This window comes from Sylvia atricapilla, chromosome 13 (assembly GCF_009819655.1).
Source record: "Sylvia atricapilla isolate bSylAtr1 chromosome 13, bSylAtr1.pri, whole genome shotgun sequence".
NCBI lineage: Eukaryota > Metazoa > Chordata > Aves > Passeriformes > Sylviidae > Sylvia > Sylvia atricapilla.
The window spans coordinates 16,810,630-16,834,824 of NC_089152.1; the positions used below are offsets into that span (position 1 = coordinate 16,810,630).

The window sequence follows — 24,195 nt, forward strand, 5'->3', positions numbered from 1 at the left end:
GAGCAGACATCTTGTAGTAGAATACCCCGTCTCCAGTCTACGTGAGACAGCGTGGAAATCATTTTTGTGCTGTGTGCACAAGTTTCTTTCTGAGTTGACACGCCCAGGGCAACATGTAAACTTCAGAGGTCACACATTAGACTCACTTATCGATGGCATGAGAGTATTATGCCATTATTTAGCGTGCCACTTGAACACAGAACTACATGATTCTCCTTACAACTCCTGCGAGGTCCCGGAGAGAGTTGAGCCAGGCGGGATTGAGCTGAGCCAGGCGGGATTGAGCTGAGCCCCGTGGGATTGAGCTGAGCCAGGCGGGATTGAGCTGAGCCCCGTGGGATTGAGCTGAGCCAGGCGGGATTGAGCTGAGCCAGGCGGGATTGAGCTGAGCCCCGTGGGATTGAGCTGAGCCCCGTGGGATTGAGCTGAGCCCCGTGGGATTGAGCGGAGCCCCGTGGGATTGAGCTGAGCCCCGTGGGATTGAGCGGAGCCAGGCGGGATTGAGTTGAGCCAGGCGGGATTGAGCGGAGCCAGGCGGGATTGAGTTGAGCCAGGCGGGATTGAGCTGAGCCCGGCGGGATTGAGCGGAGCCAGGCGGGATTGATCTCAGCCAGGCGATCGCCCAGCGGCAGCCGGCCCGTCTGAGGGCGCGGCGGACCACAGCCCCCGTCGGGCCCGGCGGTTCCGGCGCCGTGACGCGGCCGCGGGGCCGCCTCCGCCCGCCCTCCTTCCCTCCGCTTCGCTTCCCTTCCCCGGCCGGCCTCCCGCCCCAGTCCCGCCCTCCTTCCGTCCCGCGTTCGCCCCCTCCTGCTGCGGCGGCGAGCCGAGCGCAGGCGAAGATGGCGAAGACTTATGACTATCTGTTCAAGCTGCTGCTGATCGGGGACTCGGGCGTGGGCAAGACCTGCCTGCTCTTCCGCTTCAGCGAGGACGCCTTCAACACCACCTTCATCTCCACCATCGGTGAGGGGCCGCGCCCAGGGCCGGGCTCCGCCATCCCGGCGGCACAGGGGTCCTGCCCGGGGCCGAGCCGCGAGGGGAGAAGGGCGGGGGGCACCGCCCGTGTCGCCGCCCGGGGTCGGGGCCGCGGTCGGGCCCCGTGCGGGGCCGGGGGCAGCTCTCGGGAACGATTGTCCGGCGGGGGAAGGTGCCGCGGCCCTGGCGGGGCCCGCAGGGTGCGAGCCGCTCCTGCAGCGGCCCCGGCGCCTGCCGTGGCCGGCCGCAGCAACAGTTGTGCCGGGCCGGGCCGGGCCGCGCTGCCGCCGTCGTTGTGCCGAGCCCACAGCCCCAGCCCGGGGCCATGGCAGCCCCAGCCCCAGCCCGGGGCCGTGGCAGCCCCCAGCCCCAGCCCGGGGCCGTGGCAGCCCCCAGCCCCAGCCCGGGGCCATGGCAGCCCCCAGCCCGGGGCCATGGCAGCCCCCAGCCCCCAGCCCCAGCCCGGGGCCATGGCAGCCCCAGCCCGGGGCCATGGCAGCCCCCAGCCCCCAGCCCCAGCCCGGGGCCGTGGCAGCCCCAGCCCGGGGCCATGGCAGCCCCCAGCCCGGGGCCGTGGCAGCCCCCAGCCCGGGGCCATGGCAGCCCCCAGCCCGGGGCCGTGGCAGCCCCAGCCCGGGGCCATGGCAGCCCCCAGCCCCAGCCCGGGGTCATGGAAGCCCCAGCCCGGGGCCATGGCAGCTCCAGCCCCAGCCCGGGGCCATGGCAGCCCCCAGCCGCAGCCCGAAGCCATGGCAGCCCCCAGCCCGCAGCGCTGCCGGCCTCCGTCAGAACGGCGGCTGCCGGGGCTCTCCCCTTGTGCGGCGTCTCGTGTTTAGGTGCGGATTTTGGGAAAGTGGTGGAGGGCAGGGGCTGCTCGAGCTGCCCGTGGTTCGTGCCGAGCTGCACAGTGACAGTGACGGGACGCTCTGGGCAGGTGGTTCAGGTCTCAGTTCTTCTAATGCGTGTGTGTACTCGTGTTTTTGAGATTTGGAGTAGCTCTGTACGAGCTCTCAGTCGATTACAGAAACCCCTTAGTGACTAGGTGGAGGAACCTCCTCCACAAAATTTGAAATTTGTTCTTAATTTGGTTGTGAAAAGGGGATTGTTTCTAAGCTTCGCTAACTTTTTTTTTAATGACAGTGAGGTGTGATATATCAAAACAGGTTGTTGTGGCTCGTGTTTTTGTAAGATCTGTCAGTTTTAAAATAGTCTGCTGAAATAAACATAAGTAAAATTTTCAAGGCCTTCACTGAGCTGGAGTTGAATCAGCTACTTGTAGCTGAGGTCACTTTTAAAGTGAAGTACACCGTTTGGGGGTGAAGGGGGAAAGTGCAGTGGAGGCTACTAGTATTTAGGAGGGCAAAACTAATGCTAACTTTAAAAAAAAAAACTAACACTAAGAGAATGAGTAGACTCTGTTGAAAAGAAATTGCTTTAAAGGTAACGGGAAATAGCATGTAACTTGTTTTATGCTGCCCTAGTGCCCTATCACTTTCAGACATTTTATTGTACAGAACTTGGTGCTCAAGGAAGAAACAGTCTTTATTTAGGGACATGTGATTGACTAAATTAGGTGTGGTGACATTTCTAATGCTTTAAGAAAAATTTTTCTGCATTTTTCTGGTGCATTTCTTTTCTCTCTACAACTATTTTCAAAATGCTCTATCAGTAACATCAGCTGATTAAAGCCTGAGTATATACAGAATAACAGGTGTTATTCTGTACCTGTGGTAGAATAAAAGGCTTGCTAAACATGAATAAATGCTGTATCATTAAAAGAAAAAAAAAAAGCCTACTTTGGTGCTGTGCTACTTCTTTAGACTTCTAAAGAGACAGCTAACATAAATGGGTGTGTCTGTCTTCCAACCATTTTCTTGACGTTTCTTGAACTGCTCAGCCCCTTGATAGATTTTGTTCCCTCACTGATTCACTTTGAAGTCTTGAGGACTGTGAATATGCTGTTATTTTTTTCTTACCTTATTCAGTAAATATAGGATTTGTTCTCATTTCCTTCCTTTGTATTTGCTTGTTCAAGGGCCTTATTTTCAAAATGAGTCAGCTTGGAGAAACTTATTAATAACTGAGCCGTACTTCTAATTCCATAGGCAATAGTTTTGATTTCACATTTACGTATTCCTTCTTACAGTTCAGGTCCCTTTTTATTTTTTAGCAAAGAACCTCCAAACAGGAAAGTTGACAATGCAGGAAATAGTGAAACTGTTCGTAAAAGTGCTGACCTATGCTTGAATAAAAATCCTCGGGAGTTTTTTCAGTCGTCCTCACATATTGTGTGTATTACTTGTAGGTCTGTCATGTGGCTGTAATCTGTTCTTGAAAATGTGCTCGCATGCCCTTTCTCTCTCTGTTTTTCGGTGGCTTCTCAATACTAGTTGATTTTACAGTCATAACTGGTCCATCTGCTGAACGTGGGGTAATTCCATTTTTAACACTTGTGCTTTTTTTTCCATGACTGCTAAATCCGAGTTAACTGTGGTGTGGAGTGAGGTGCAGGGGTGCAGCACTTCTCCCAAACAGGCTGCTTTGCCAGGTCAGGTTTAAGGTCCCCAGATTAGCATTCCTCATTGAGTACACGGAGTTTTCCTGGAGCATGAGCTGCCAGGCTGTTTGGTTTGTATGTTCTCCATGGATTCTGCAGTAGGATGGTCATTATGATGTGTATTCAATTAACAGTGATTTTAATTAGCATGTGTGATATTACATGCCCTTAGTTCTCCTCTGGTGTGTCCCTGCTAACAAGATCAGACTTGGTTTTACTGTAGAAGTCTGAGAAGGTGGATGTTTGAGATGTGTTGACATCAAATTTTATTGTTTAATCTTATGTAGTTACATGTTGTTTGTGAGTGAGGCGAATCATTGAGATTTATTTTTTTATAACTATGGTGGGGTTAAATTTTTGACAGTTACAACTTTTTTTCTTGGATTTTAGGTCCAGAAGTTAAAACAGTCTCTGTTGCCATGATGAAAGGGCCCACATCATATCCAAGTAACAGATAACTTCCTCGTAATTTCCCACTCCTGTTGTTCTTTAGTAGTTTAACCAGGGTTAAACTACAGCACTCCAGTTACCAAAGCAATGAAAACACTCCCCAAAAGGAAGAAAATAAAGTAGGAAGTAGATATGGAAATACTGTTTTATTATAGAATAATTGTTTTACTTCTCCTCAGTGCTCCTATTATAGAAATAAGTCAGTAATGAACTGTAGTTACTTTGTCGTTGTGCATGGTGTACTCACATTATACTTTGCAGATTCCCTTCTGTTTTGCTGTCATGCAAAATGTGCCTGTAAGGCTACAACATCCACGTAGATTGCTTAGAGGTTGGGAAATGCTCCTTTGACTTTTCTCCTCGAGACTTTGGTCATGCTCATAATCATAATCAACGTTGTACTGGTTCAGACAGCAGGGACTTCCAGCCTGGTGTCCTGTGGCCAGCAGTTGCATAAGAGGTGTGATAAAAGTGCAATGCATATGTATTTATAATTCATCAGACTTCTTTTATTCTTTTTTGGGGGGACTGTTGATGTGAGAGCCTTCATGTCTTTGTCTTCACCACCTGGCATAAGTAATACCTTCAGCAGGCTTTGCTACCCATTATGAGAAGTGAACCAGTGATCTTTGGGTTATTCAAAGCGACGTATTTTCACTCTGTGAAAGCACAGATTGGCCTTGAGCAACTTCAGACACGGCAGGTCCTTGCCCTTCAGCAGCTTCTAATTTTTTTATACAGGGCTCTATAGCTCTGTTAGAATTTCTGAAAGTGCTTGCAAGGCATAATACTGCTGTGGTCCCTAGTGAGGATCAGCTTTTCACTGTGAACATGGGCTGAAACTTTTTACAATGGGGGTGTGTTACGTAAGATTGCGTTGTTTAGTTTGCTTCCTGAGTGGAAACTTCTGCTTTTGCACACTTCTACATGGAAAGTAAAATGCAGTTGAGTCAGCTCTTTTTCATACTTAACAACTCCTAAAGCAAAACCTATCTTGGAATATCTCACGTGCATTTTGCTAGTAGTTTCAGTGTGATAGACAAGAATCAGAAGCATTAATTTAGCAGTTTCTAAGTATCTTAACTTGCTGTTCAAGTAATGCTGTCTGGTAAAACTGGATTTGGCTTGTCGTTTGAAATAATCAGGTTTATTTTTTGCATTCCTTTCAGCTTTTTTGTATCAACTGGTTTCTGTGAGAGTAAAGTCAAATCTTTGTAGCTGATAGCATTTCTGATTTAGTACAAAGGCTTGCTGACAGAAACAAAATTTGTCGTATTTATTTTTTTAATCCAGGATGATATCAGCATTTGGCAGGAAGTTGCTCACGAGATAGTAGTGTATCTGGGAGTTGAAACCATTTGTTGATTTTACAGAAGTAACTTTTCCTTAGTCTACATCTTCCAAAATAGGACACTACACTGGCAGGCAAGCACGGGTGCGCTGACCTTTGAACACTTCGATGAAAATCCTTTGTCAGGCAAAATTGTCAGCTTCCCTTTTGCAGTGAAATTTCCATGTCTGTAATATGTAATGGAAATTGTTTTAGTGTGTTCAGGTCAAATCGTGCCTCATTGAATATTTCTGTTCTTCTTCACAGTTACTTATTTGTATGATGGGCGAAGCACTGGTTGTTGCTTTGGTGGGGTTTGGGTTTTTGTTATCCACCCTCCCCTTAAGCTTCAGCATTTCCTATCCTTGTTCAATCAATTTCTTTTGGGCTTCTCCAGATGGCTGGAGTTGTAGCAGAAAACACATCAGTGATGGATGAGCTGGGAAGGGAAGGCAGGGAAGCATCAGGAAAGCACTGTCAGGAGTACTTTATTAATGGCCACTGCTACAGTCAGATTGTCATGTGGACTTTGAAAGGCCCGAGATGGGTTCACTTACACTCAGGTGGCACCATTCCATGTATCTACAGTGGGAATGTGTGTTCAGGGCTGGTGGGATCTGGGACTAGGGTATCTCTTTAGGACAGGGTTTCCATGGAATAGAGAAGACAGTTGTGTGGAGGTAAATGTGGAAATGGAAGAACGATTCTATTTTCAAGGTCAGTGGTGGGTGGTCAGCAAGATGATATCTTGGTGTTGAACAGGAAGTTGTAGCTGAAGATACTGCAGGTTAAAAGCATTAAAGTTTGTGCATCTTGTAACTTTAAATTTGATGCTAATGCCTAGCTGGTAGCAAAGGACATCTTAACTTTGATTTTCATCTGCTGGTCAGGCTGCATTACCTTACTGTATTCTGCAACAAGCCAACAATGGAATTGAAATTGTTTGGTTTTTATTAAAAATGCTGCTGCAGCTTTTGTGTTGCGTGTTTTACTATGAAACAGTGTGACAGATGTCTGAGTGTTGATGCCTATTCCTAATTGGCAGATGGAGGTCTGTCTTGGTTATGTGTTACTGGTTATTTGAGTGACAGGAGGGCAGTTTGGAGCTGCTTTTGTGACTTGGTTTGAATGCAAAGTTGAGAACACAGACTAACTTGGAATAAGGGTAGGAACAAATACCTTGGTTGATGGATACTTTGAGGGAGAGATTGAAAACACAGCTTTTGTTAGGGAATATTTAATATATTTTAATATATCCATCCTATATTTTAGGATGGATTTCCTAGTCCTTTGGTAGTAGGACATCCTTTTAGCAGAAATACATCTTGGACTGCCTTACTTCAGAATGTAACTGAAATTCATAATAATAATAATAATAATAATACATGCAGTGTTTATAATGAAGCTTTATTTCGTGTTTTGTGTAGAAGTGAGATAGTTTTAATTCAAAGGATATTATATTGCTTTTTATCTTTAATTGGATGTTACAGTAGCTTAAATGTCAAGTCATCAGGCTGTCTAGATATATAAAATAGCTCTGATGCTTTTCTAATGTGGATAAACTAGGAGTAATAGTAACATCAGTAAAGTTGAAGTGTGTCAGGCTTTTGTGCAGAGTTAGAATCATAGACTCAGGATATCCTGAGTTGGAACTGACACACAAAGACCTTCAAGTCCAACTCCAGGCTGAACAGGCCAAGTGCCCTCAGCTGTTCCCCATAACGCTTCTCATTCAGGCACTTCACCATCCTCATGGCCCTCCTTTGGACCCTCTCAGAAGCTTTGTGCCTTTCTTCTGTTGTGGGGCCCAAAACTTGATGCAGTGGCTTTTAATTACCAGCCTGGTGACTCAAAACTTAGGTCAGTAACTTCCTGTCCCAACAGAGGTTGCAGTGGGTTATAATTTAGTGCCTTTTAGAAAGTTTTTGACCAGTAATTGCATCTAATATTAGTTTAATCTTGTGGTTTATAGTAAACTTTCCTGTTAAATGTAAGCTATGACACTTTTAATTAGATTGTATGTAGTTAAAAGCAAGTAAAGTACTGCATGTGTCAGAAGGTTTCTCTCCTAGGGAGAACAAACAGTTGACCAAGTTTAAGATGTGTTAATTTTGCTGCCATTGTGCAGACTCTTCTGCTTTGGGCACCAGAGGGAAAAAAAAACAACCCTGATGTTGATTGTCAGTGGCATCCTTTTAGATGTATGGCAGCATCGAAGAATGTGCCAAGCAGGCTGGTCACTAGTAGGAGTCTAGTACCACATCTGGAGATTGGGAAAAACAGGCTGAGTGTAAGAAATTGGGCAAAGCCTAAGTGTCTGTCAGCCAGGGAACACATACATTGCTCCCCCTCCCACAAAATCCTTCTCTCTCCCACCTGCCAGAGAGCAATAGCTTTCCTTTACTGTTGGAATTAAAAGATGGAGTATCTGTGTCAAGCCAAGTATGGAAAGGAGGAAGAAGATACAGTCAGAGTCACTGCCTGGGAGAATTTTTCTGGCTTAGCAGAAGTGATGTAGAGAGGAGTATTTAGAACACGCAAAGCAGTAAAAGCAGATGAAGAAATTGAAGAATTAATTAAAATGAATTCATTAAAAGAACCTTGCATGATGTAGGAGAAGAAAACAGCTATGTGCCAGAAAGACAAGTATGGCCTTTCTTAAGAAGATAAGTGGCTATGCCTGTTACTGTGGGTAGTAAGAACCTTTCAAAAAAAGGCCTATTTTGTCATTCATGTAAGGAGTTAAAACAGCTCTTCTTCTCTCATGTCCCTAGCTTCCCAAACAAACAAGCCAAAGAAAACCCAAACCCCTCCCATGCTTACTAATCCCCATGTTAAAACATGGGTTTAAAAAAGCCTCTGATGAAAATGGTATACAGTGCTCTCTATAAAACTAACTTCAGTAACTTTAAACCTTCTGCTTTGACTTTTTGGCCTGATTTTGCTGCCTCATTAGGTACTTTCTACACTTGCTTCTAACACAACTATATTTCAGACTCTAACTGAAATTCCTAGGTTAGATTATTTATTTTAACAAAGATAATTCTTGGTGGATGAGACATTTTGCTCTTCTTGGATCTTTTCAAACAGAATAACAGTTAAAGCCGAGAGCTGTCTTACTGCTATTGTTGATATGTGCTTTTTAAAAAAATTTTTTTGCATTTTTATGTTCCTGATAATACACATGTTCTCTGTACTTTTTCTTCCAGTGTGACGAGGTCTGTGCCCTCTGAAGTGAGCGAAGTGTTAGTGCATTCCTATAAAACTTCCAAACATTTCATCACTTCTGTCTTTACAGTGGTCATGTGTAATTTATACCTGCTCTAAAATTATCCATTTTAACTAGTTTTTATCTCTGATGCCCTTGATTTCCCTGAACCCATGAAGGAAGTGTTTGGCAGGCTGAGTTGTTGGGCTGTAGCAGTGGTCACCTGTCCATACCAGCTGTTCCCATGGTGTTTTCCATAGCTGTGTTAAATCTGCAGCTGATGGGGTTTGTATGTGGTGCCAGTCACAGGCAGGGCTGGAATAGAAGGTACAAAATGCAGTTTTTGAGCTGTGTGAGGGCATGTTGTCTGTAAGCAATCATGGACTTGGCAGTTCTTGTTTTGCTTTGTGGATCCTGGGACACTCACTTTTCATGTAGCACCTCTTCTGTTTTAAACAGTGTTTTGGCCCCCCAAAATCTTTATTTTCTCACTCTGAATAACCAGTTCATGTAAAGCCCTGATACTTTTAAGGGGCTTTTTAAAGAAGTGACATTGCCAGATGTATAGATTTACCAGGACCAAACATTAGGGGATAAAACCAATCCTAATCTTTTCGACCTTTTCTTACTGTAACAGCTGAAGCTTGGTATAGGAATAACAAACAGTGAAATTTAAATTGTGGTTGCAAGGCAGTATTGGTTGCATAGGACTTTTTTAATAACCATTTTCCAACCTTTTGGATTCTTAAGATGCTAGCTTTGGGCAAAGTAACTTTTTTTGTCTTTTTCCTGACAGTGATATTCAGTTAAGAGTTATTTTGGTTAAAGGCATGATCTCCTATGTTTTCTACACCTACAAACATAAATAATTTATAGGCAAGAGATTTGGGATCATTTTTTCCTGTTCTTCGGGGTTCCACTTTGAAGTCAGGAGGTCTTTGTGCCTTTTTTGCGTGTGTTTTTGTTTGTTTTGGCTTTTTTGTCTTACCTATTAATTTATGCTTTTGATAAGGACCAGTCACATATCATCTTGTATTAAGCACTGGAATTCTGAAAGAAGAATCAAATTTTTGTATTCCTAAGCCACCTTTATAGGTGGGGAAATCTGGTGTTCATACCCATTGAAGCACATGGCAGAGGGTTTTTTTTTTCATGTTGTAGAAAGCTCCTACATCCTGTAGACCTGAGGGAAAGAAGAGCTTCAGAGTAGATGAGAGATGTACAAGCCTCACAGTGCTGCATTACAAGTTGAGTGAGTGTGGGATTGGATCCCTGGGAAGTCACTGCAGCTCTTTCTCTTCCATAGCTGGCCCTGGCTGGAGTGTGGTGTAGAGAGCAATTCCTGCAGTGCCATGGAGCTGCAGCCTGCTCCAGGATCCACACTGGAGCTGCAGGCAGGCTAATTGTGGGTTCCCTCTGGGTCTCTGTTAGCTGGGGCTTCAGTTTAATGCCTGGTGCAGCAGAGAGTGTGCTCTGCTACTCCCAGGAGGAGAGATCTGGCTGGGAGTGCCTGTGCTCTCAGGTTTTGCCATCAGTTGTTGTTACACGTGGTGGTAAGCTGAATTATGAAACTCACACAGATGAGTGAGTTCAAAGGAAAAAAGGATTTGGTTGTGACACCTTGTCCTGGCAGGGCCTCCCCCATTTTCAGCTGTGAAACTATAGCCTCAATTCAAGTCTGTTGGCCAGTTTTAATGTTTGCTGCTCTCCAATTGCACATTGGCTTGAAAGGAATATGTTCTCGAAGATAATGCATTCCTCTTAGAGACAGGCAGTTTATAAATAATCCTTAAAATAAACAAACTTTGCTGCCTGTATCAATAGTACAATTTTAATATATTTAAAATTACTTGGGATGAAATTGAGTTACCATCAAGTGTAGCTTATCTAACATTCAAAATAGAATGAATTAATTTCCGTGCACTTTCACAGTACCTAGATTGTAAACCCTAAAATACATTCTGTAGGGACTCAGACCTTTTAAAGTTGGACTCTTGTGACAGTTGATCATTTCACTCATGTCAGGCAGTACCAAGCTTCTAGTGTTACGTTGTTTTGTAGTCTGGAATTTTATATTGCATATTTTTGGTGTTTAAAATGATGCATTTCAAAGGTTGCTCCAAGCAATCTGTGAATTGAATTCAGAACTGAGAGTGTCAGTGTTCAGGATGTTGCAGTGTCCACACTGAAGCACGCAGTGCACAGTTGTGGTGGCAGAACTCACAGGGGCACTGCTGTGAACAAGTGGCTGAAGAGCACTGGATTCAGATCTTAGTGTGGTGCTCAGATCACACCGTAGGCTACTGTGCTGTCAAAAACATGGATGCTTCAAAGGCTGGTCTAATTCTGTTGATTGTAAATTGCATTCTGAATCCCCTGTTCTCTCATAAGTAGCAAGTAGCTTATCTTAAGAAAGGAAGCTTAGGGTGGCAGTTGTGCCATGGCTGAGGGGACATGTGCTGGAGGAAGTGGCACTTTGCTTGGCACCCTGAGCACTGAGCTGGGCTTGGTCCTCAGTCTCAAGGAAACTGCCTTATGTCACACGTGTACATGGCAGCCCCATTCTTTATTGCCTTATCTGCTTTGGCCATTTGTATATATTTGTTTTGCCAGTGTCTAGACTTTCAGAGCCTTTCTGTAGTAATAACTTCCAAGGTGCAAGACACTGCTCTGTTGTGTGGAACACTGGTGTTGGGTTCTTTGTGTGGGTGAAGGGTTAGATGAAGAAAGACCAGTTAACCTGAAGGAGCCTATTCAGCTCACTCGAGTTACTGGTGTCTTGTGGATTCTCGTGGGCTGCCCAGAAAGAATGGAATACAGTTTGTCCCTTTAAATTGTGAAAGAGTAACTAAAAGTGATTGCACTTGTGTTTCATTTGATAATAATTCATTTTACAACTTTTGAAAAAATGTTGACCTTTACCCTGGGGTGGTGTTTCATGTTAGTCTGCTGTATTTTTGAACGTGTGCAATAAAAGACTACTGCCTCTTTAATTTACATACTGATACAAGACATTGCTGAGATCATCTGAAAATTCTTTGCAGATGTTACAAGGGGCTAAAGCTAAACGTTCAAGTTGAAAATTATTAGACTTTGCTCTTTTGTATGAGGCTGCATGACACACTGCTATGTTGCAAGGGTTCTTCACCCTGCCTTTTACAGTGATCTTGACTCGTACTTTGTCATTTTTTTATTTTCCCTGTAATTATTCTAGGAGGATTAATTTAAAAGCAAATTTCTGAAGCTTCATTTATCTGCCTTTGTAGATTAAGATGCTGTACTGATTATAAATGAATATTACGAAGTTGGCTTTTTGCAAATATTGGAATGAATAGTATATGTATAATTGTACTGAATTGTGTTTTGTTGATAAGAGTTTTAAAAAGTGACAAATGTATTTTCTGATTGCGACATAGTGTGAATAGTGGAAAGACTGAGTTTTTTTCTTTGTGACATCTGGAACTGACCGAGCCAAAAATTATGAGTGAGGGGTTGTCACCTTGTGGCCCTCCAAGAATACTTTCTTGGGTTTTTTAAATTTCTGGGGTTTTTATCAATATAAAACCAGCCAAAACCCATGTTAACAGACAAAGTGGAGCCACCCACAAATACATCTTTCAAGTAAGATGATCGGGGAAACTTAAAATGAAAAAGAATGTTTTAATATCTATTGAATATGTAAAACAGCAAATCCTTAAAACAGAGTCATTGACAGAAAAAAGTGTGCTTTCTGATGAAGCGCCCTAACTAAAACATTTGCTTCTAATGTCTCCTAATTGCCTATTTTATTTTTTATTAAACTTATATATATATATATTTTTTAATGTAGAACTCATTTTTCACACTGTAGCACAAGAAAACTTTCTCTTGAAAAAAACACATTAAAAAAATTCGTGTGTTTAATCCAAACCCTGCAATACCTCCTGCTGAGAACAAAAAAAAAAAAAATAAAATAAAAATAAAAAAAAATCTCTTGGTAAGCTGGTGGGGAAAATCTGTGGGAACAAATTGATATCCCTTAGCTGTTGGATATACAGGAAAAGAACAAGTTTCTGGAGTGCTGACCTGTAGGTGCGTCCATGGAAGATGATGAACCTGTTGAGCTCCTGTGTGCTGACACTGGTGTGTGACCAGTGCTGGTACCAGGTGTGTGACAGGCCCTCGGTGCTCACAGCCCCTCCCGGTGTGAGATCAGCAGCAGATGATGCTGGAGCAGCTGCTGTGTCTCAGGGGTGACAGGCTGGGGCTGGGGCTCTCAGACTCTTGGAAGGATGAGCAGGACAGCAGCAGCTGGAGCAGCTGTGCCATAGGAGCTGTTTCCCAGCTCCTCTGGGCAGCTTCAGCTGCTTGCTGTTCACAAGATGCACAGCCTATAGGGAGACGTGTTTTCTGAGTAATTCTCTCCCAGGACTCAACAAAGAGGCTGAAGCATATTGATTTTCAGTTACGTGCTTCTTCTCACTTCCCTTTTTTTATTTTTTGAAGGTAAGTTACAAATCTACTTGCTTGGTTCGAAGTTGCTTTTAATTCACTTAACCCAAATGAATGTAGAAAACATTTTCCCTTCTTTTTGTATATCTTAAGACTCTTCCATGTCTTGCAGTAAAGAATTTGTAAGAGGTTCTCTTTTTCTAGCTCAGCCCATTGAAAAAAATCAAAAACCCACGACCTCATATAAACCAAGTAGGTTAGAAAGGACTAATGCTGTAAAGTTGGATCAAGCCTAGCTTTAAATTTAATGCATACATTCCCATTTTTCCCATGCTAATTTGCTCAAAAGGGTAATGAGACTTTGTACCTTGACTCCTTCCCCCATCCTTTTTATTGGGGTCTATGTCCAGTGGTGGTGAGTGCCACAAAGTTCTGCTTATCATGGAATCCCATTTTAAAAGAAAATGTTTTATTTCAATTTCATTTTTCCATTCTTACATCAAAGGAGTAACAGATAGGAAGACAGCTTCTTTAAGAGGGTGGGGCGTTTCTTATATGCAGGTCAGGCAAAACAGTTCTCTTTTTGTTTTAATAAACTGTGGTGCATCTTTTATGTTCTTTGATAGATGAGACTAAATTAAGATTTTTCTAGCAAGCTAAACTGGTATTTATTTTTTCACAGCTTCTTTGCCAGTTTTTATGTCACTGACTTCTTAAAATTTCTTTGGCTTGTATATTAAATAAAACCAAAAGGTAAACAAATTAAAATGCTAGTACATTGAATACTTCAAAAATAAATGAAGTATTGATTTGTCAGAGATGGAGCAATACTCTTCTGGGCTAGATATACTGGCTTGTGTATGCTATCAGAGATTGATGTTTATTCACATCCCGAATGGTGCTGATTTCCTGTCTGATTTCTTGCTACAGCTGCACACATAAGGTCCTGCTGCTGCAAAGTAGTGTTGAGCCATGTGAAAAATTAACTTAAAATACTGGTGAATTGGGTAATAAAGGTAAAAATTAAGAATTCTAGTATTTGCCTACCAGTGGCAGGATTTTTTTGTTTTGGTTTGGGCTTTTCACACTGACTTGTTTAAGTTTCTTTTCTGTCTGCCTTTTATTGCTTGTAAAAAACATTCAAGAATATGACCCTTCCAGAAGTATTTTGTTGAGCAGACTGAAGAACCAAGAAACCTTTACCTTCAGGAATTATTTTCTGGTACAGTTGGAACATCTTACTGGCTCCAACCAGAATACTTCGGTTTGGTTTCTTTGGTTTCTTTGTGCTGTAGCATTTTCTGCAACAGCAATTTTGTTGAAAAGAAGAAACAAGACAATCTGTCCAAGCAGTGGTACTACGTAGGGAAAAGTTGTAGTGGAGTCCTGGCTAGAACAGATAACTGTAGCATGAAAAACCTGAGATACTGGCTCTGATGGCTACAGGGTTAAAATCAGTGTGAGAGGAGAACAAAAGAGTAACAGTGATGCCCTGAGAGTAAGCTACTGTTCTAAAAACTGAAGTAACAAAATGAACTTTTTCAGCCTCCCTGCTCAGTTTGTCCTTACATTCCTGTCAGAATTGCGTCAGGCTGGTTTGTTAAGGTTCATGGTAGAAAACCACTTGGTGCTAGAGCTGGAAAAGGAACTGCTCCATATGTGCTCTTGGGCAGTTCTGCATGTGTTTACTACTGTAGTATTGTGAGCTCTTTCTCATATTTCACAATGTCTCTTTAAAATTATTGCACTGCAGCTTAATTACGGGTAAAGTCTGCCCAGGGGTGTTGGAATAAGAAGAAACGTAGCTGAGAAGTGGAGTAGGGGAAGAGGTAGTGGCAGAAGAGCTTTGGGATATGAGATGTGCATGGCTTCTTGGCTTAAACCAAAAGAGGCCAGGTGAGGCCAGTCCCCCTGGCCTGTGGCATCTGGCTCTGTGTCACTGACCAGGCATGCCCTGAATTTTATTAGCTTTGCAGAGCAATGCAAGGTAGACACAGCAACCTACAGCTCCCACGGTTTTCTGTGAGAGCCTTAGTGTGGCACAACAATGCTGCCCAGAGTATTCTTAGCCAGAGTTTTGTTGGAAGCCATGGAAGCAAATACTCTTCAGTAAAGTGAGGAGAGAGGATGCATCCCTGGCCTGTAGTTAGCAAGGATCTGGAAAGGATTTTGAAGAACAATAAGCTCTCAGCTACTTTTACCCCATGCTGCAAGGGAAATGCAAGCAATTACAGCCCTAACTAATGTGCAGTTCGAATTGCACATTCTGGGTTCTATCCTTGTAGAATGCAGGTTGTGATTCCTGCAACAAATGCTTCTGTATGGCTCTGATCTAATTTACTGACATGCTGGGTGGGCACCAGTGTGTCAGACTTTCATGTGACACCTCCACTTTAGAAAGTTAAAGATAATTACCCTGTTGGCATTTGCACTCTTTAAGATTTAATCTGGGTCTGTGTTTTCTGAAAGCTTTTAAAACTTAACTTCAGATGGACATCCACATGTTTCTGGGCTTTTTCTCCCTACTGGAAGAAGAGCATTTCATGTTGCATTTTAAAACTGCAAGCCGTGTGATCTTTCGCAATCAAACTTGAATTGACAAATGACTCCTCTTTATTTGGCCTCAGTAACTTTTCGAACTTTTGTACCCCAGTGTATGACTGTGCAAAAGAAGAGCGGATTAACAACAGAAGTCTTCTGTCAGGAATTGTTGAAATGCTGTAGTTGTTGGAGTGTTTTCCGTGGCGTAATTTCGCTGTAGCTGTAACCAGTTGTGGTTTGTGCTTAGCCATGCAGGAGCACTTGGGCGGAAGTGGCAGCACATGTCACACCAGGCTTGCTCTGAATGTGTGCAGCTCACCACTTCCTCATGCTGAAGTGAAAGAACAAAAGAAACATCAGTTTTTAGTTCATTTTAACCTCCAAAAAGTTACAGTTGCAGAGGTACTTACAGCCTCTCTCTTTATATTCTTCCTTTAGCTTTGAAATGAGTCTTTGAGAATTTTGGTGAAGTTCATACTGGAAATCTGAAGTTCTGAGAAGATACTTTTTGTGCAGGTCCTGACTTTTTGAAGTCATCAAAGGAGTGGTTGATATAAATCATTTTGGCGCTGCAAGGGAAATGAGTAACCACAAGAAACCAGTCTGTGCAGGAGCTGGATGGGTGCACATGGGAAGCTTGTGCTGCAGTCAGGACTCCTCAGAAAGCCCTACAGGAGTCTGTCACTGATGTGTCTTAGCTTCAGCAGTTCACAGGACAGGCAGAACTCTCTCTCTGAATCTAGTTTTCCTGATAGTTGTTTCCTAAAGCTTCAGGCCCAGACACAAATGAGCTTTTAAAGCTGATTCAGTTTGCTGGTGCCATGATAAAATGCTCTTTCCAGAGTAATCCATATTTGTGCTTTATTACCTTTGAGGCCAAAACAAAATCTATTCAGAGCAAAGGTCATTTGTTTTCAGACCTGAATACAATTATCTGTGATTTCAGCAGCTATGATTGTACCTTGTTAGGAGAAAAATCTTTACAAAGGAGGCAGGATCCTCTCCAATGTAAAATGGAAACACTTGTTGAACTTACATTGCAAAGGATAGGGATTTTTTGAAAGTGCATATAATTCTCATGTCATTTTTAGAAGAGTGTGAATTAATGGAAGTATTTTTTTCCCTTGTAAGTCTACCAGTGAATCTTGTGAAATTGCACTTGTACTAGTGATCATAGCATTTTAAATTAATGCAATTATTTTTATGTGCTGTTTAAGTGCTGATGTGATGTTTTTGCTTATAATTTATATTCTAACTAATGAGCTGAACTAACTATCCATGGCACATTTAGTGGCCGAAACTTGTTATTTTCAGTATATTTAAATGGTAATATTGCATGTGAGAAGAATGGCATTCAAATAACTAATGAACATTGATACTTCATCTTTGGTTTCTGCTGTGGTGTAGTAAAAACTCTCATAGATTCCTGCTTAATGGATGGATGAATTCTTAAAGCTAGAAACAGCATTTTTCCAGTTAAAATACTCTTGATAATCATCTGTTAAATTACATCTTAAAGTTTATTTAATTTCTTCTAACTCACCCTCATCTTTTACAAACTGCAACTAAATATCAAGTAACTATTTAAGATGCAGTGAAGAAAAAGTGGGCCATTCATTTCCATACCAATTAATTTAGGGAGTAATGTCAGAGGATTGAAAAATCTGGCAGTCATGTAATAATGAGGCTTGAGCAGTCTCAATTTGACCTGTGCTGTAATACAGATTTAGAGATCCAAAAGTTAAAGTAGTTAGGATTAAGGCTAGTCTTTTTGGAAATCCATTTCACCCCTCTAAACCTTAAAAAAACATTATTAAGCCCTTCCAAATTAATTTTTTCAATCTTTTAAAAACATATAGTTTAAAATCTGAAATGTATTTTCGAAGTCAATCTGAGAACTGATGGGTACCATGTGGAACTATAAAGGGGAAAAGGAGAGAAGCATTTTCTTGATACTTCTTGGAGCCTCCTAGAAAATCTTAATTGCTCCCAAAGGAGTATTCTTGAAAAAGGAGTCTTATATCTCCTGTGTTGTATTACCATTTACTGTGATGTCTGATTAGATTGCATCAAACACCAGTTTTTGAAAGTAGATGCTTTGAAAAGGAACTAAGGGGTCACAGGATGTGTTTTTAACTGAGCCAGAGCTACCAGGGAATTGGCTTCAACTTCAGGGACTAGTCAGATGTTCAGGAGAAATACACATTCATACTAGTGACCTTATTGATGTAAAATGGAAAGATTTGGAGATTAAATCTTCCTCTAATGATCTTGACTAACTAGTAGTGAGTCTGTGTTTGGCCTGCTTTCATTGTGCAGAATAATTTACCCTTGCCATGTTGGATGCTGCTGAAAACCTTTGTGCATTCTCAGCACTTACACGTGTGTGGAAGAAATGGCAGTTTCAGAATTGTTCTTTTTACTAAGTTTGCTCTTACCAAACTGCCAAAAGGAAACTGAACACTTCCTTTTCATTAACTGCAAAACTTAGGAGTATCTCTTTCTTTGGCAGGAATCGACTTCAAAATCAGAACAATAGAATTAGATGGAAAGAAAATCAAGCTACAGATATGGTAAGTATTCCAAAGTAATTCAAGTTTTCAGTGATTTGAATTCACTTTGAAAAAGAATGCTTCATAGATTTTGAGCTTCAGGGTACCAAAAATTTCATACCTTTTATTCATTTACTGTCCATAACGCTTATGCTTTCTTCTGGCTTGCTCTTGGAGTGGTTCTGCTTCAGTAGCACTGGAAATAGCCTGTTCACATGCAAGCATTACAGCCATTTCCTATTTTATCAAAAGCTGTCATCTTCAATGTGCTTTTTGCTTTTCCGTGTGGAGGAGAAATATTAACTCAATAGCTGCAAGCTAAAATATGCAAGCCAATAAAATGTAATCTCCTCTGGTACTTTGATACCTGGTTGTACTCACCAAGGCACAGGTGAGTGATAATGCTCCCATTCCTTTTGTGGTGGCTTAGTGGAAACTGAGTCTCCTGAGCCAGAATCCTTGTGAGTAAGAAGGGGCAGTGCCAAAAGTGGCTGATAAAAATTTTCTGCCTGTAATATAGGTTAAAAAAGCTGAGTTTTGTTTTTGTCAGCCTTTTGAGGTTCAGCTCTCCTGAGGTGTGACTGGTATCCAAACACTTGGGTCTGCTGGTTCACTCATGGACAGGTACTGCTTTCAGGTCACCCAGGACAAAACACCTGAGGACTAGTGGCTCACCTTAGCAGCAAACTGTATGTGACAGTGCACTGTCCTGAAATATTGTATCACTGTATGCTTTAACTTCTGTTTAAGACGGGACTTTTCAGATCAGAGTCAGATATTTTCCTTTTAGTTGTTTGCTGGAGGGCAGGCTGTGCAGTGCTGAGCTTTATTGCTTGCATAAAACTGGGGTGGTTTTGTGTCATGTTCCTGGTGCTGCTCTAACTCCTGATGTAAGGAGGCTGGCTTGGGAGGGAGCAAACCGCTGAGGGCTGAAGAAACTTGTGCAAACAGCCAAAGGTGTGTTTTTTCATAATGAACAAGTATCAGTGCATCGTTACTCTCTTTGATAAGACATCTCTTAAAAACAAATCCTTTTTTCCCACTGAATTGTAGGGATACAGCAGGCCAGGAGAGATTCCGCACAATCACAACAGCTTACTACAGAGGAGCCATGGTGAGTGCTCACACTTCCAAAAACCTAAACACAACTAGTGGGACTGGTTTGCTCTTCCTAAGTTTTTGTCATGTAAGTCTTCCACTGGAGGACTGGATAATTGTGGCTTGAGATGTGGGGAATGAAGTTTGTGGTTTGGTTGGGAGTTTGCTGTTTGTTTGTTTTTCCTTTTTTAAATGTGCTGGTGCTCAGTCTAGGCCTGTTTTTGTGATGAAACTTCCAGCCCTATTGTCTTTTTCAATATAATTAAAATCTCTGCAGATTTTAATAAAGTAAGTTACCAAGCTTTAATCAGATGGGTTAGCATTTTTTAAAATGCAGTCAAACCCTTTAAACACTTGAAGTGTTTCAAAAGTGGATAATTAATTATTTTAATATTTAAAGTGTGTTTCACTGAATTGCTTTTCCTTCAACCAGTAGAGAATGGAAAGTCTGGGCCAGAAATACAGTCACCTGCAATACTTACTGTTACATTTTCCTCCACTGAAAGTGACTTGAAGTCAAATGATTGACTTAAAGCCTGCACCCTTGTGGTACAATGCTTGTAATGGTTCTTAATGCTGTAATTTGAGGTATTTTATGTTGGGACACCTTTAATTTTGACTTGGTGGCTACTCCCTGTGCTGCTGTTTTAGGTTCTTGCTGCTTTATATGAACAGATCTCTGACATTCGTAGGCTGTGGGTCCAAATAACTCCACTGTTACAGAACATAGGGAGAAATAATGATGGTTGTGGCTCTGTATTTGAGCTCTCCAGTGCCTAAAAAGGCTTTGGCAGTGACCTCATCTTCTCCCAAGTCCATGGCCAAGGACTTCTGTTTGTCCTATGAGGAATGATAGGAAATGGAGGTGAACCTTGCAATCTGTCCTTAATGCAGTGGCTCTCTGGTTCCCCATGCTTTGCTGACTGTTGAGATCCCATGGCAGTGTATGTACAGAACTGTTGGAAAGAGCTAAAGCTTCAGGGAGAGCCCCAAAGGTGACAGTGTCTGCTGGCCCCAGCAGATTGGAGCTGATAGGTTTGATGTCCTGCACTGCTTAAAGCTGCTGCATCTAAACATGACTTTAACCATGGAGTCCTGGTTGCTGCTGTAGTAGAGTTCCTAAACTTGCCCTGACTATAGGCTAATAATTAAAAGCTTTGTTAAGGTGGTGAGTTTGACCTCTAATAGTGGCAAAAAATGTTAAATAGTAATGTTTTGGGTAAATTCCAGCCATGGTGTAATGCCTTGAGAAAAGACTTACTCACCTATAATCCTATGTTGAATTTTTTTGAAAATATTATTAAAAGTACAGCATATATCAAAAGCCAGCCAATAGTACTAGCTCATCTAACTGGATTTCCTAACTCTGTTTAGGGAATTATGCTGGTGTATGACATCACAAATGAAAAATCTTTTGACAACATAAAAAATTGGATAAGAAACATAGAGGAGGTAAGTACTTCATTCCATCTTATGTTTTCCCTGGGACAAATAAAAATCAAGTAATTACTCACTTCCATTGCAGTAGCCAACAGTATATGGTCATGCACCACTTACAAGTAAACTGTGTACTGTTAAGTCTCCAGAATAGCCAAATGCCTGTGCATCTGTGCAACCTGCTACAGAGCTCATGGCACATGTTTGAGCTGTTACAGTCCATGGGCAAATGTAATCTAGGGGTATTTATTCCAGCCTATTTTAATATTTTAATGGCTCGTTTCAAGAGTCATCCTCTCTCAGTAATGCTTTCACATTAGATAATTTCTCTAAAATGAAATAGTCTGTTGTGGAGGAGTTTGACACACGAGTTTCTTTTCAACAATGATGCACTTTGTTCCTGAGAGATTATTTTTTCTTCTTCCAGCATGCCTCTTCAGATGTAGAAAGAATGATCTTGGGTAACAAATGTGATATGAACGAAAAAAGACAAGTGTCAAAAGAAAAGGGGGAGAAGGTAAGATTTGGTAACTCAGCCTATTTAGAAGCCTAATTCTTGTAGGATTCTAGCTTCTGGATGTTTGGTATGTTTTAGGCATATGAGAGAGAATGGATCTCAGATCTCTTGTTTCAGAAACTTACATATAAAGGATGCCAGGTTTGGGGTTTTTTGTTCTCAAATAGCACTTAACTTGGCACTTAACAATCCATACCAATAAAGATTCTACCTTAATGTTCTTTTAGAGCCTAAATAAGTCTTTTGGTGAGAAATTAATGTCTTTTTCTTGTTTTGTTTTGACTTAACGTGAGGGTATGATGAGTTCTAATACTTTGTCTAATTGTCTTTAATGTTTTTGCAAGAGAAAATAGAAGTGAGGCTTGCTTGGTTTGGTTTTTAAAGCTTGTTGTAGCATGCAGTGTCTGCTCTGTTATGAAGCTATTGTGAACCTTTGTGTGAAACATTCCTTTTACAAAGGAACTTCAAAACCACTGAAAAACTTTAATCTCTCTTCCAGTTAGCAATTGATTACGGAATCAAATTTTTGGAGACAAGTGCAAAATCCAGCATAAATGTGGAAGAGGTAAGAGATGGGTGCTACACTTAGGTGTTGAATTACTTCTGTGGAGGTGTGCTCCATGATCTGCTGGGCTTTCTCACCTGACCTGGGACCTCAAGTCCCAGCTGTGCTCCTGGGTCTACTGCTATGATCCAGCTGTTTCTGGTTTTCTGGTAGTGTCTGGAATTGTTTCAAAAATGGGTGTTAACAGAGTGGTTTACTGTGACTGTAACAAGCAAACAGTTGCTTTAGATGTCTGTGCTTTGCTAGTTAAATTTCAAGTTCTTTTGGACGAGGAATCGGTGTACTTTTAGAACAACGCCTTGTGCAGGAAATGGGATTCTTTACTTTCAGGATAACATGCTACTGTGTCACAGAGCCTTCAGGTTATTACTAAATACCTGTGCAGATGAGGCTGAAAATTTGTGTATTAACCTGGAACACCAGGGCATAAGCTCATGTTAGAGGAGGAAGAAGACTGACAATGCTATTTATAGATTTATAATTTGTTTTCCTGTAAATAAATGTTGTGCTAAATCCACAAGATCTCTTTGAGAGCATAAGGAAATGAAGTAGGAAGGAAGAGTGGCTCAAGTCCAGTCTATCTTGCTATAAATCACCCGTGTCATCTCAGGGAGGGTGGGAGGAGCATCTGAGCTGTATGAGAAGTGTGCACAAAAAACAATAAAAAAGCCAGTTAAATTAAGATTTATTCATCCAACAGAGTAGACTTGGGTTGCCCTTATACCTGATCATTTAAACGTCTTTCTGTGGGATACCCTTTAAGCATCCTGCAAACACCTACTTAATTCAGCTCATGTGTCTAACAAATGAACTAGAAACTGAAGGCATTGTTACTTTAAAATAACAAGAGGGATGTTGTGCCAGCCAGGCATGGTTTTTCTCTGACTGGGGGGTGATTGTTACACAGGATAGCGTTCAGATGGACAGATCTGCATCATGTTGCACCTGGAGTAGTTTGACCTGATTTTCAGTGTCCTTGTGATTCTTAGAGCAGACACTGGAAGTGGGACCACGAGCAGTCAGTGCCAGAGTGGATACCCGAGTTCATCTGGAGGGCTGACTTGCTCTGTCATGACATGGCAGTTTCATTTTAACCCCTGCATGTCGTGAATTGCACAACAGTAGTTTGTGCTTACTCCAAAACGTTTGGCTCTCTGAATATTTTTTTAAATTGTCATGTGAATAGTGAAGAAAGCATTAAAAAATGCAGCTGGTGTAGGCATTTGGCAATCACTACTGATTTCGTTTACTTTCCACCAAATACTTCACTTGCAGGGAATTACACAATTGTGATATTCTTGGGATCAGAAGTGAATTAATTTGTTGTGATTTATCTACATTAAATGAGTGTCTGCCTTTGACTATGTTCCAAACACAATGAGAGGGGAAGTGTTTATATTTCTTACATTCTGGAACTGTCCTTAGATTGTTAGGGTCTCCAGATAGCCCAAAGCCTTGCTTTTTCCTGCTCCTGGAGAATTGCAGAATTTTCCTGCTACAGAAGTTTCTTTGCTCCTTCTTACATTAAAATTTGGGATACTGAGATTTGCCAGAGTACTTATTCATGAATTTTTGTTTTGTTTTTAGCAGATAGACCGAAAGCTTAAGTAGCCTTCTAGATAGTCTAGGAGTAAAGCTTTTGGAGGACAGAAAGCAAGCTAACCTTAATGTGAATTCCCAGGCTTGCACTTCTCAAACCTCTCTGTGTTCCTAATTGTGATGCCCAGTTCAGCTTGGAGGGGGAATAAAAACAGGATTAGTATATGCAGCCTTGTCTTCAGCTGATTTTTCTTTCTCCCCACAAAGTATGCAATGGGAAGGTCTGTTCACTTGCTTCACTGATTGGTGAGATGAAGACTAAAAATAGTTTTTTCTTCTAAAGCATGTTTACTGAAGTTTTAAATATATAGATATTGTACATAGAGTGTCTTGCAACTCAAAGTGTTTCTAGTGGCCTGCAGAACACTGTACTGTTAATGTGTCTGGCTGTTCCAAGTTTATCATATCCTTAATGTGTCTTGTGACTAACTCTTGTTTATTTTTTCTTTATTTCCACTCCTCACCAGGCGTTTTTCACACTTGCACGAGACATTATGACAAAGCTCAACAGAAAAATGGTTTGTATTTCTAATTAACATATGAAGTAGATACAGTGAGAGGACAGCTCTCTTAATACTGAGTAGTAGCTCTACCAAAAAGCTCTTGGGGATTACATTAGTTACTAGATCAAATTTGATCAAAGAGTGATTTATCACACTTTATTACACATCAGTGCATAACTATTCATTACTTTGCATGAACATTAACCTTGGGCAGCCTGTAACTGATGTCTTGTTCCAAAATGCAATAGTGTGATCCATGTTTTATTATGTAGTCTCCTCTCCAGCTAATTCTTGAGATCTGGATTGTGATGTTAATGTTTGGGGGCTTTACCAAGTGATTAACTGAGGAGCTCAAGTTGCATCAGATTTCTGCTCCGGTTATTGCTTAGCAAGCAGAGGAAGTGGGGAGGGAGACTAGGAAAGGTAGAGATG

The 24,195-nt window shown here is 41.7% G+C and overlaps 1 protein-coding gene across 3 annotated transcripts in view; it reads left to right on the forward strand.

The window, feature by feature from the left end:
• The first annotated feature begins 737 nt into the window (after positions 1–737).
• RAB8B (RAB8B, member RAS oncogene family) overlaps positions 738–24,195 on the forward strand; it is a 79,040-nt gene continuing 55,582 nt past the window's right edge. For 2 of the 3 annotated variants that reach the window (XR_010744643.1, XM_066328599.1), the window contains exons 1-7: positions 738–963; positions 18,005–18,065; positions 19,098–19,158; positions 20,517–20,594; positions 21,007–21,096; positions 21,596–21,661; positions 23,728–23,778. Coding sequence is in view for 2 of the 3 variants with exons in the window: in XM_066328599.1 (XP_066184696.1) it covers positions 840–963; positions 18,005–18,065; positions 19,098–19,158; positions 20,517–20,594; positions 21,007–21,096; positions 21,596–21,661; positions 23,728–23,778 (531 nt within the window). In the remaining variant the exon portion in view is untranslated. The remainder of the gene's footprint in view (positions 964–18,004; positions 18,066–19,097; positions 19,159–20,516; positions 20,595–21,006; positions 21,097–21,595; positions 21,662–23,727; positions 23,779–24,195) is intronic. The other variant, XM_066328598.1, reaches the window with a different exon arrangement.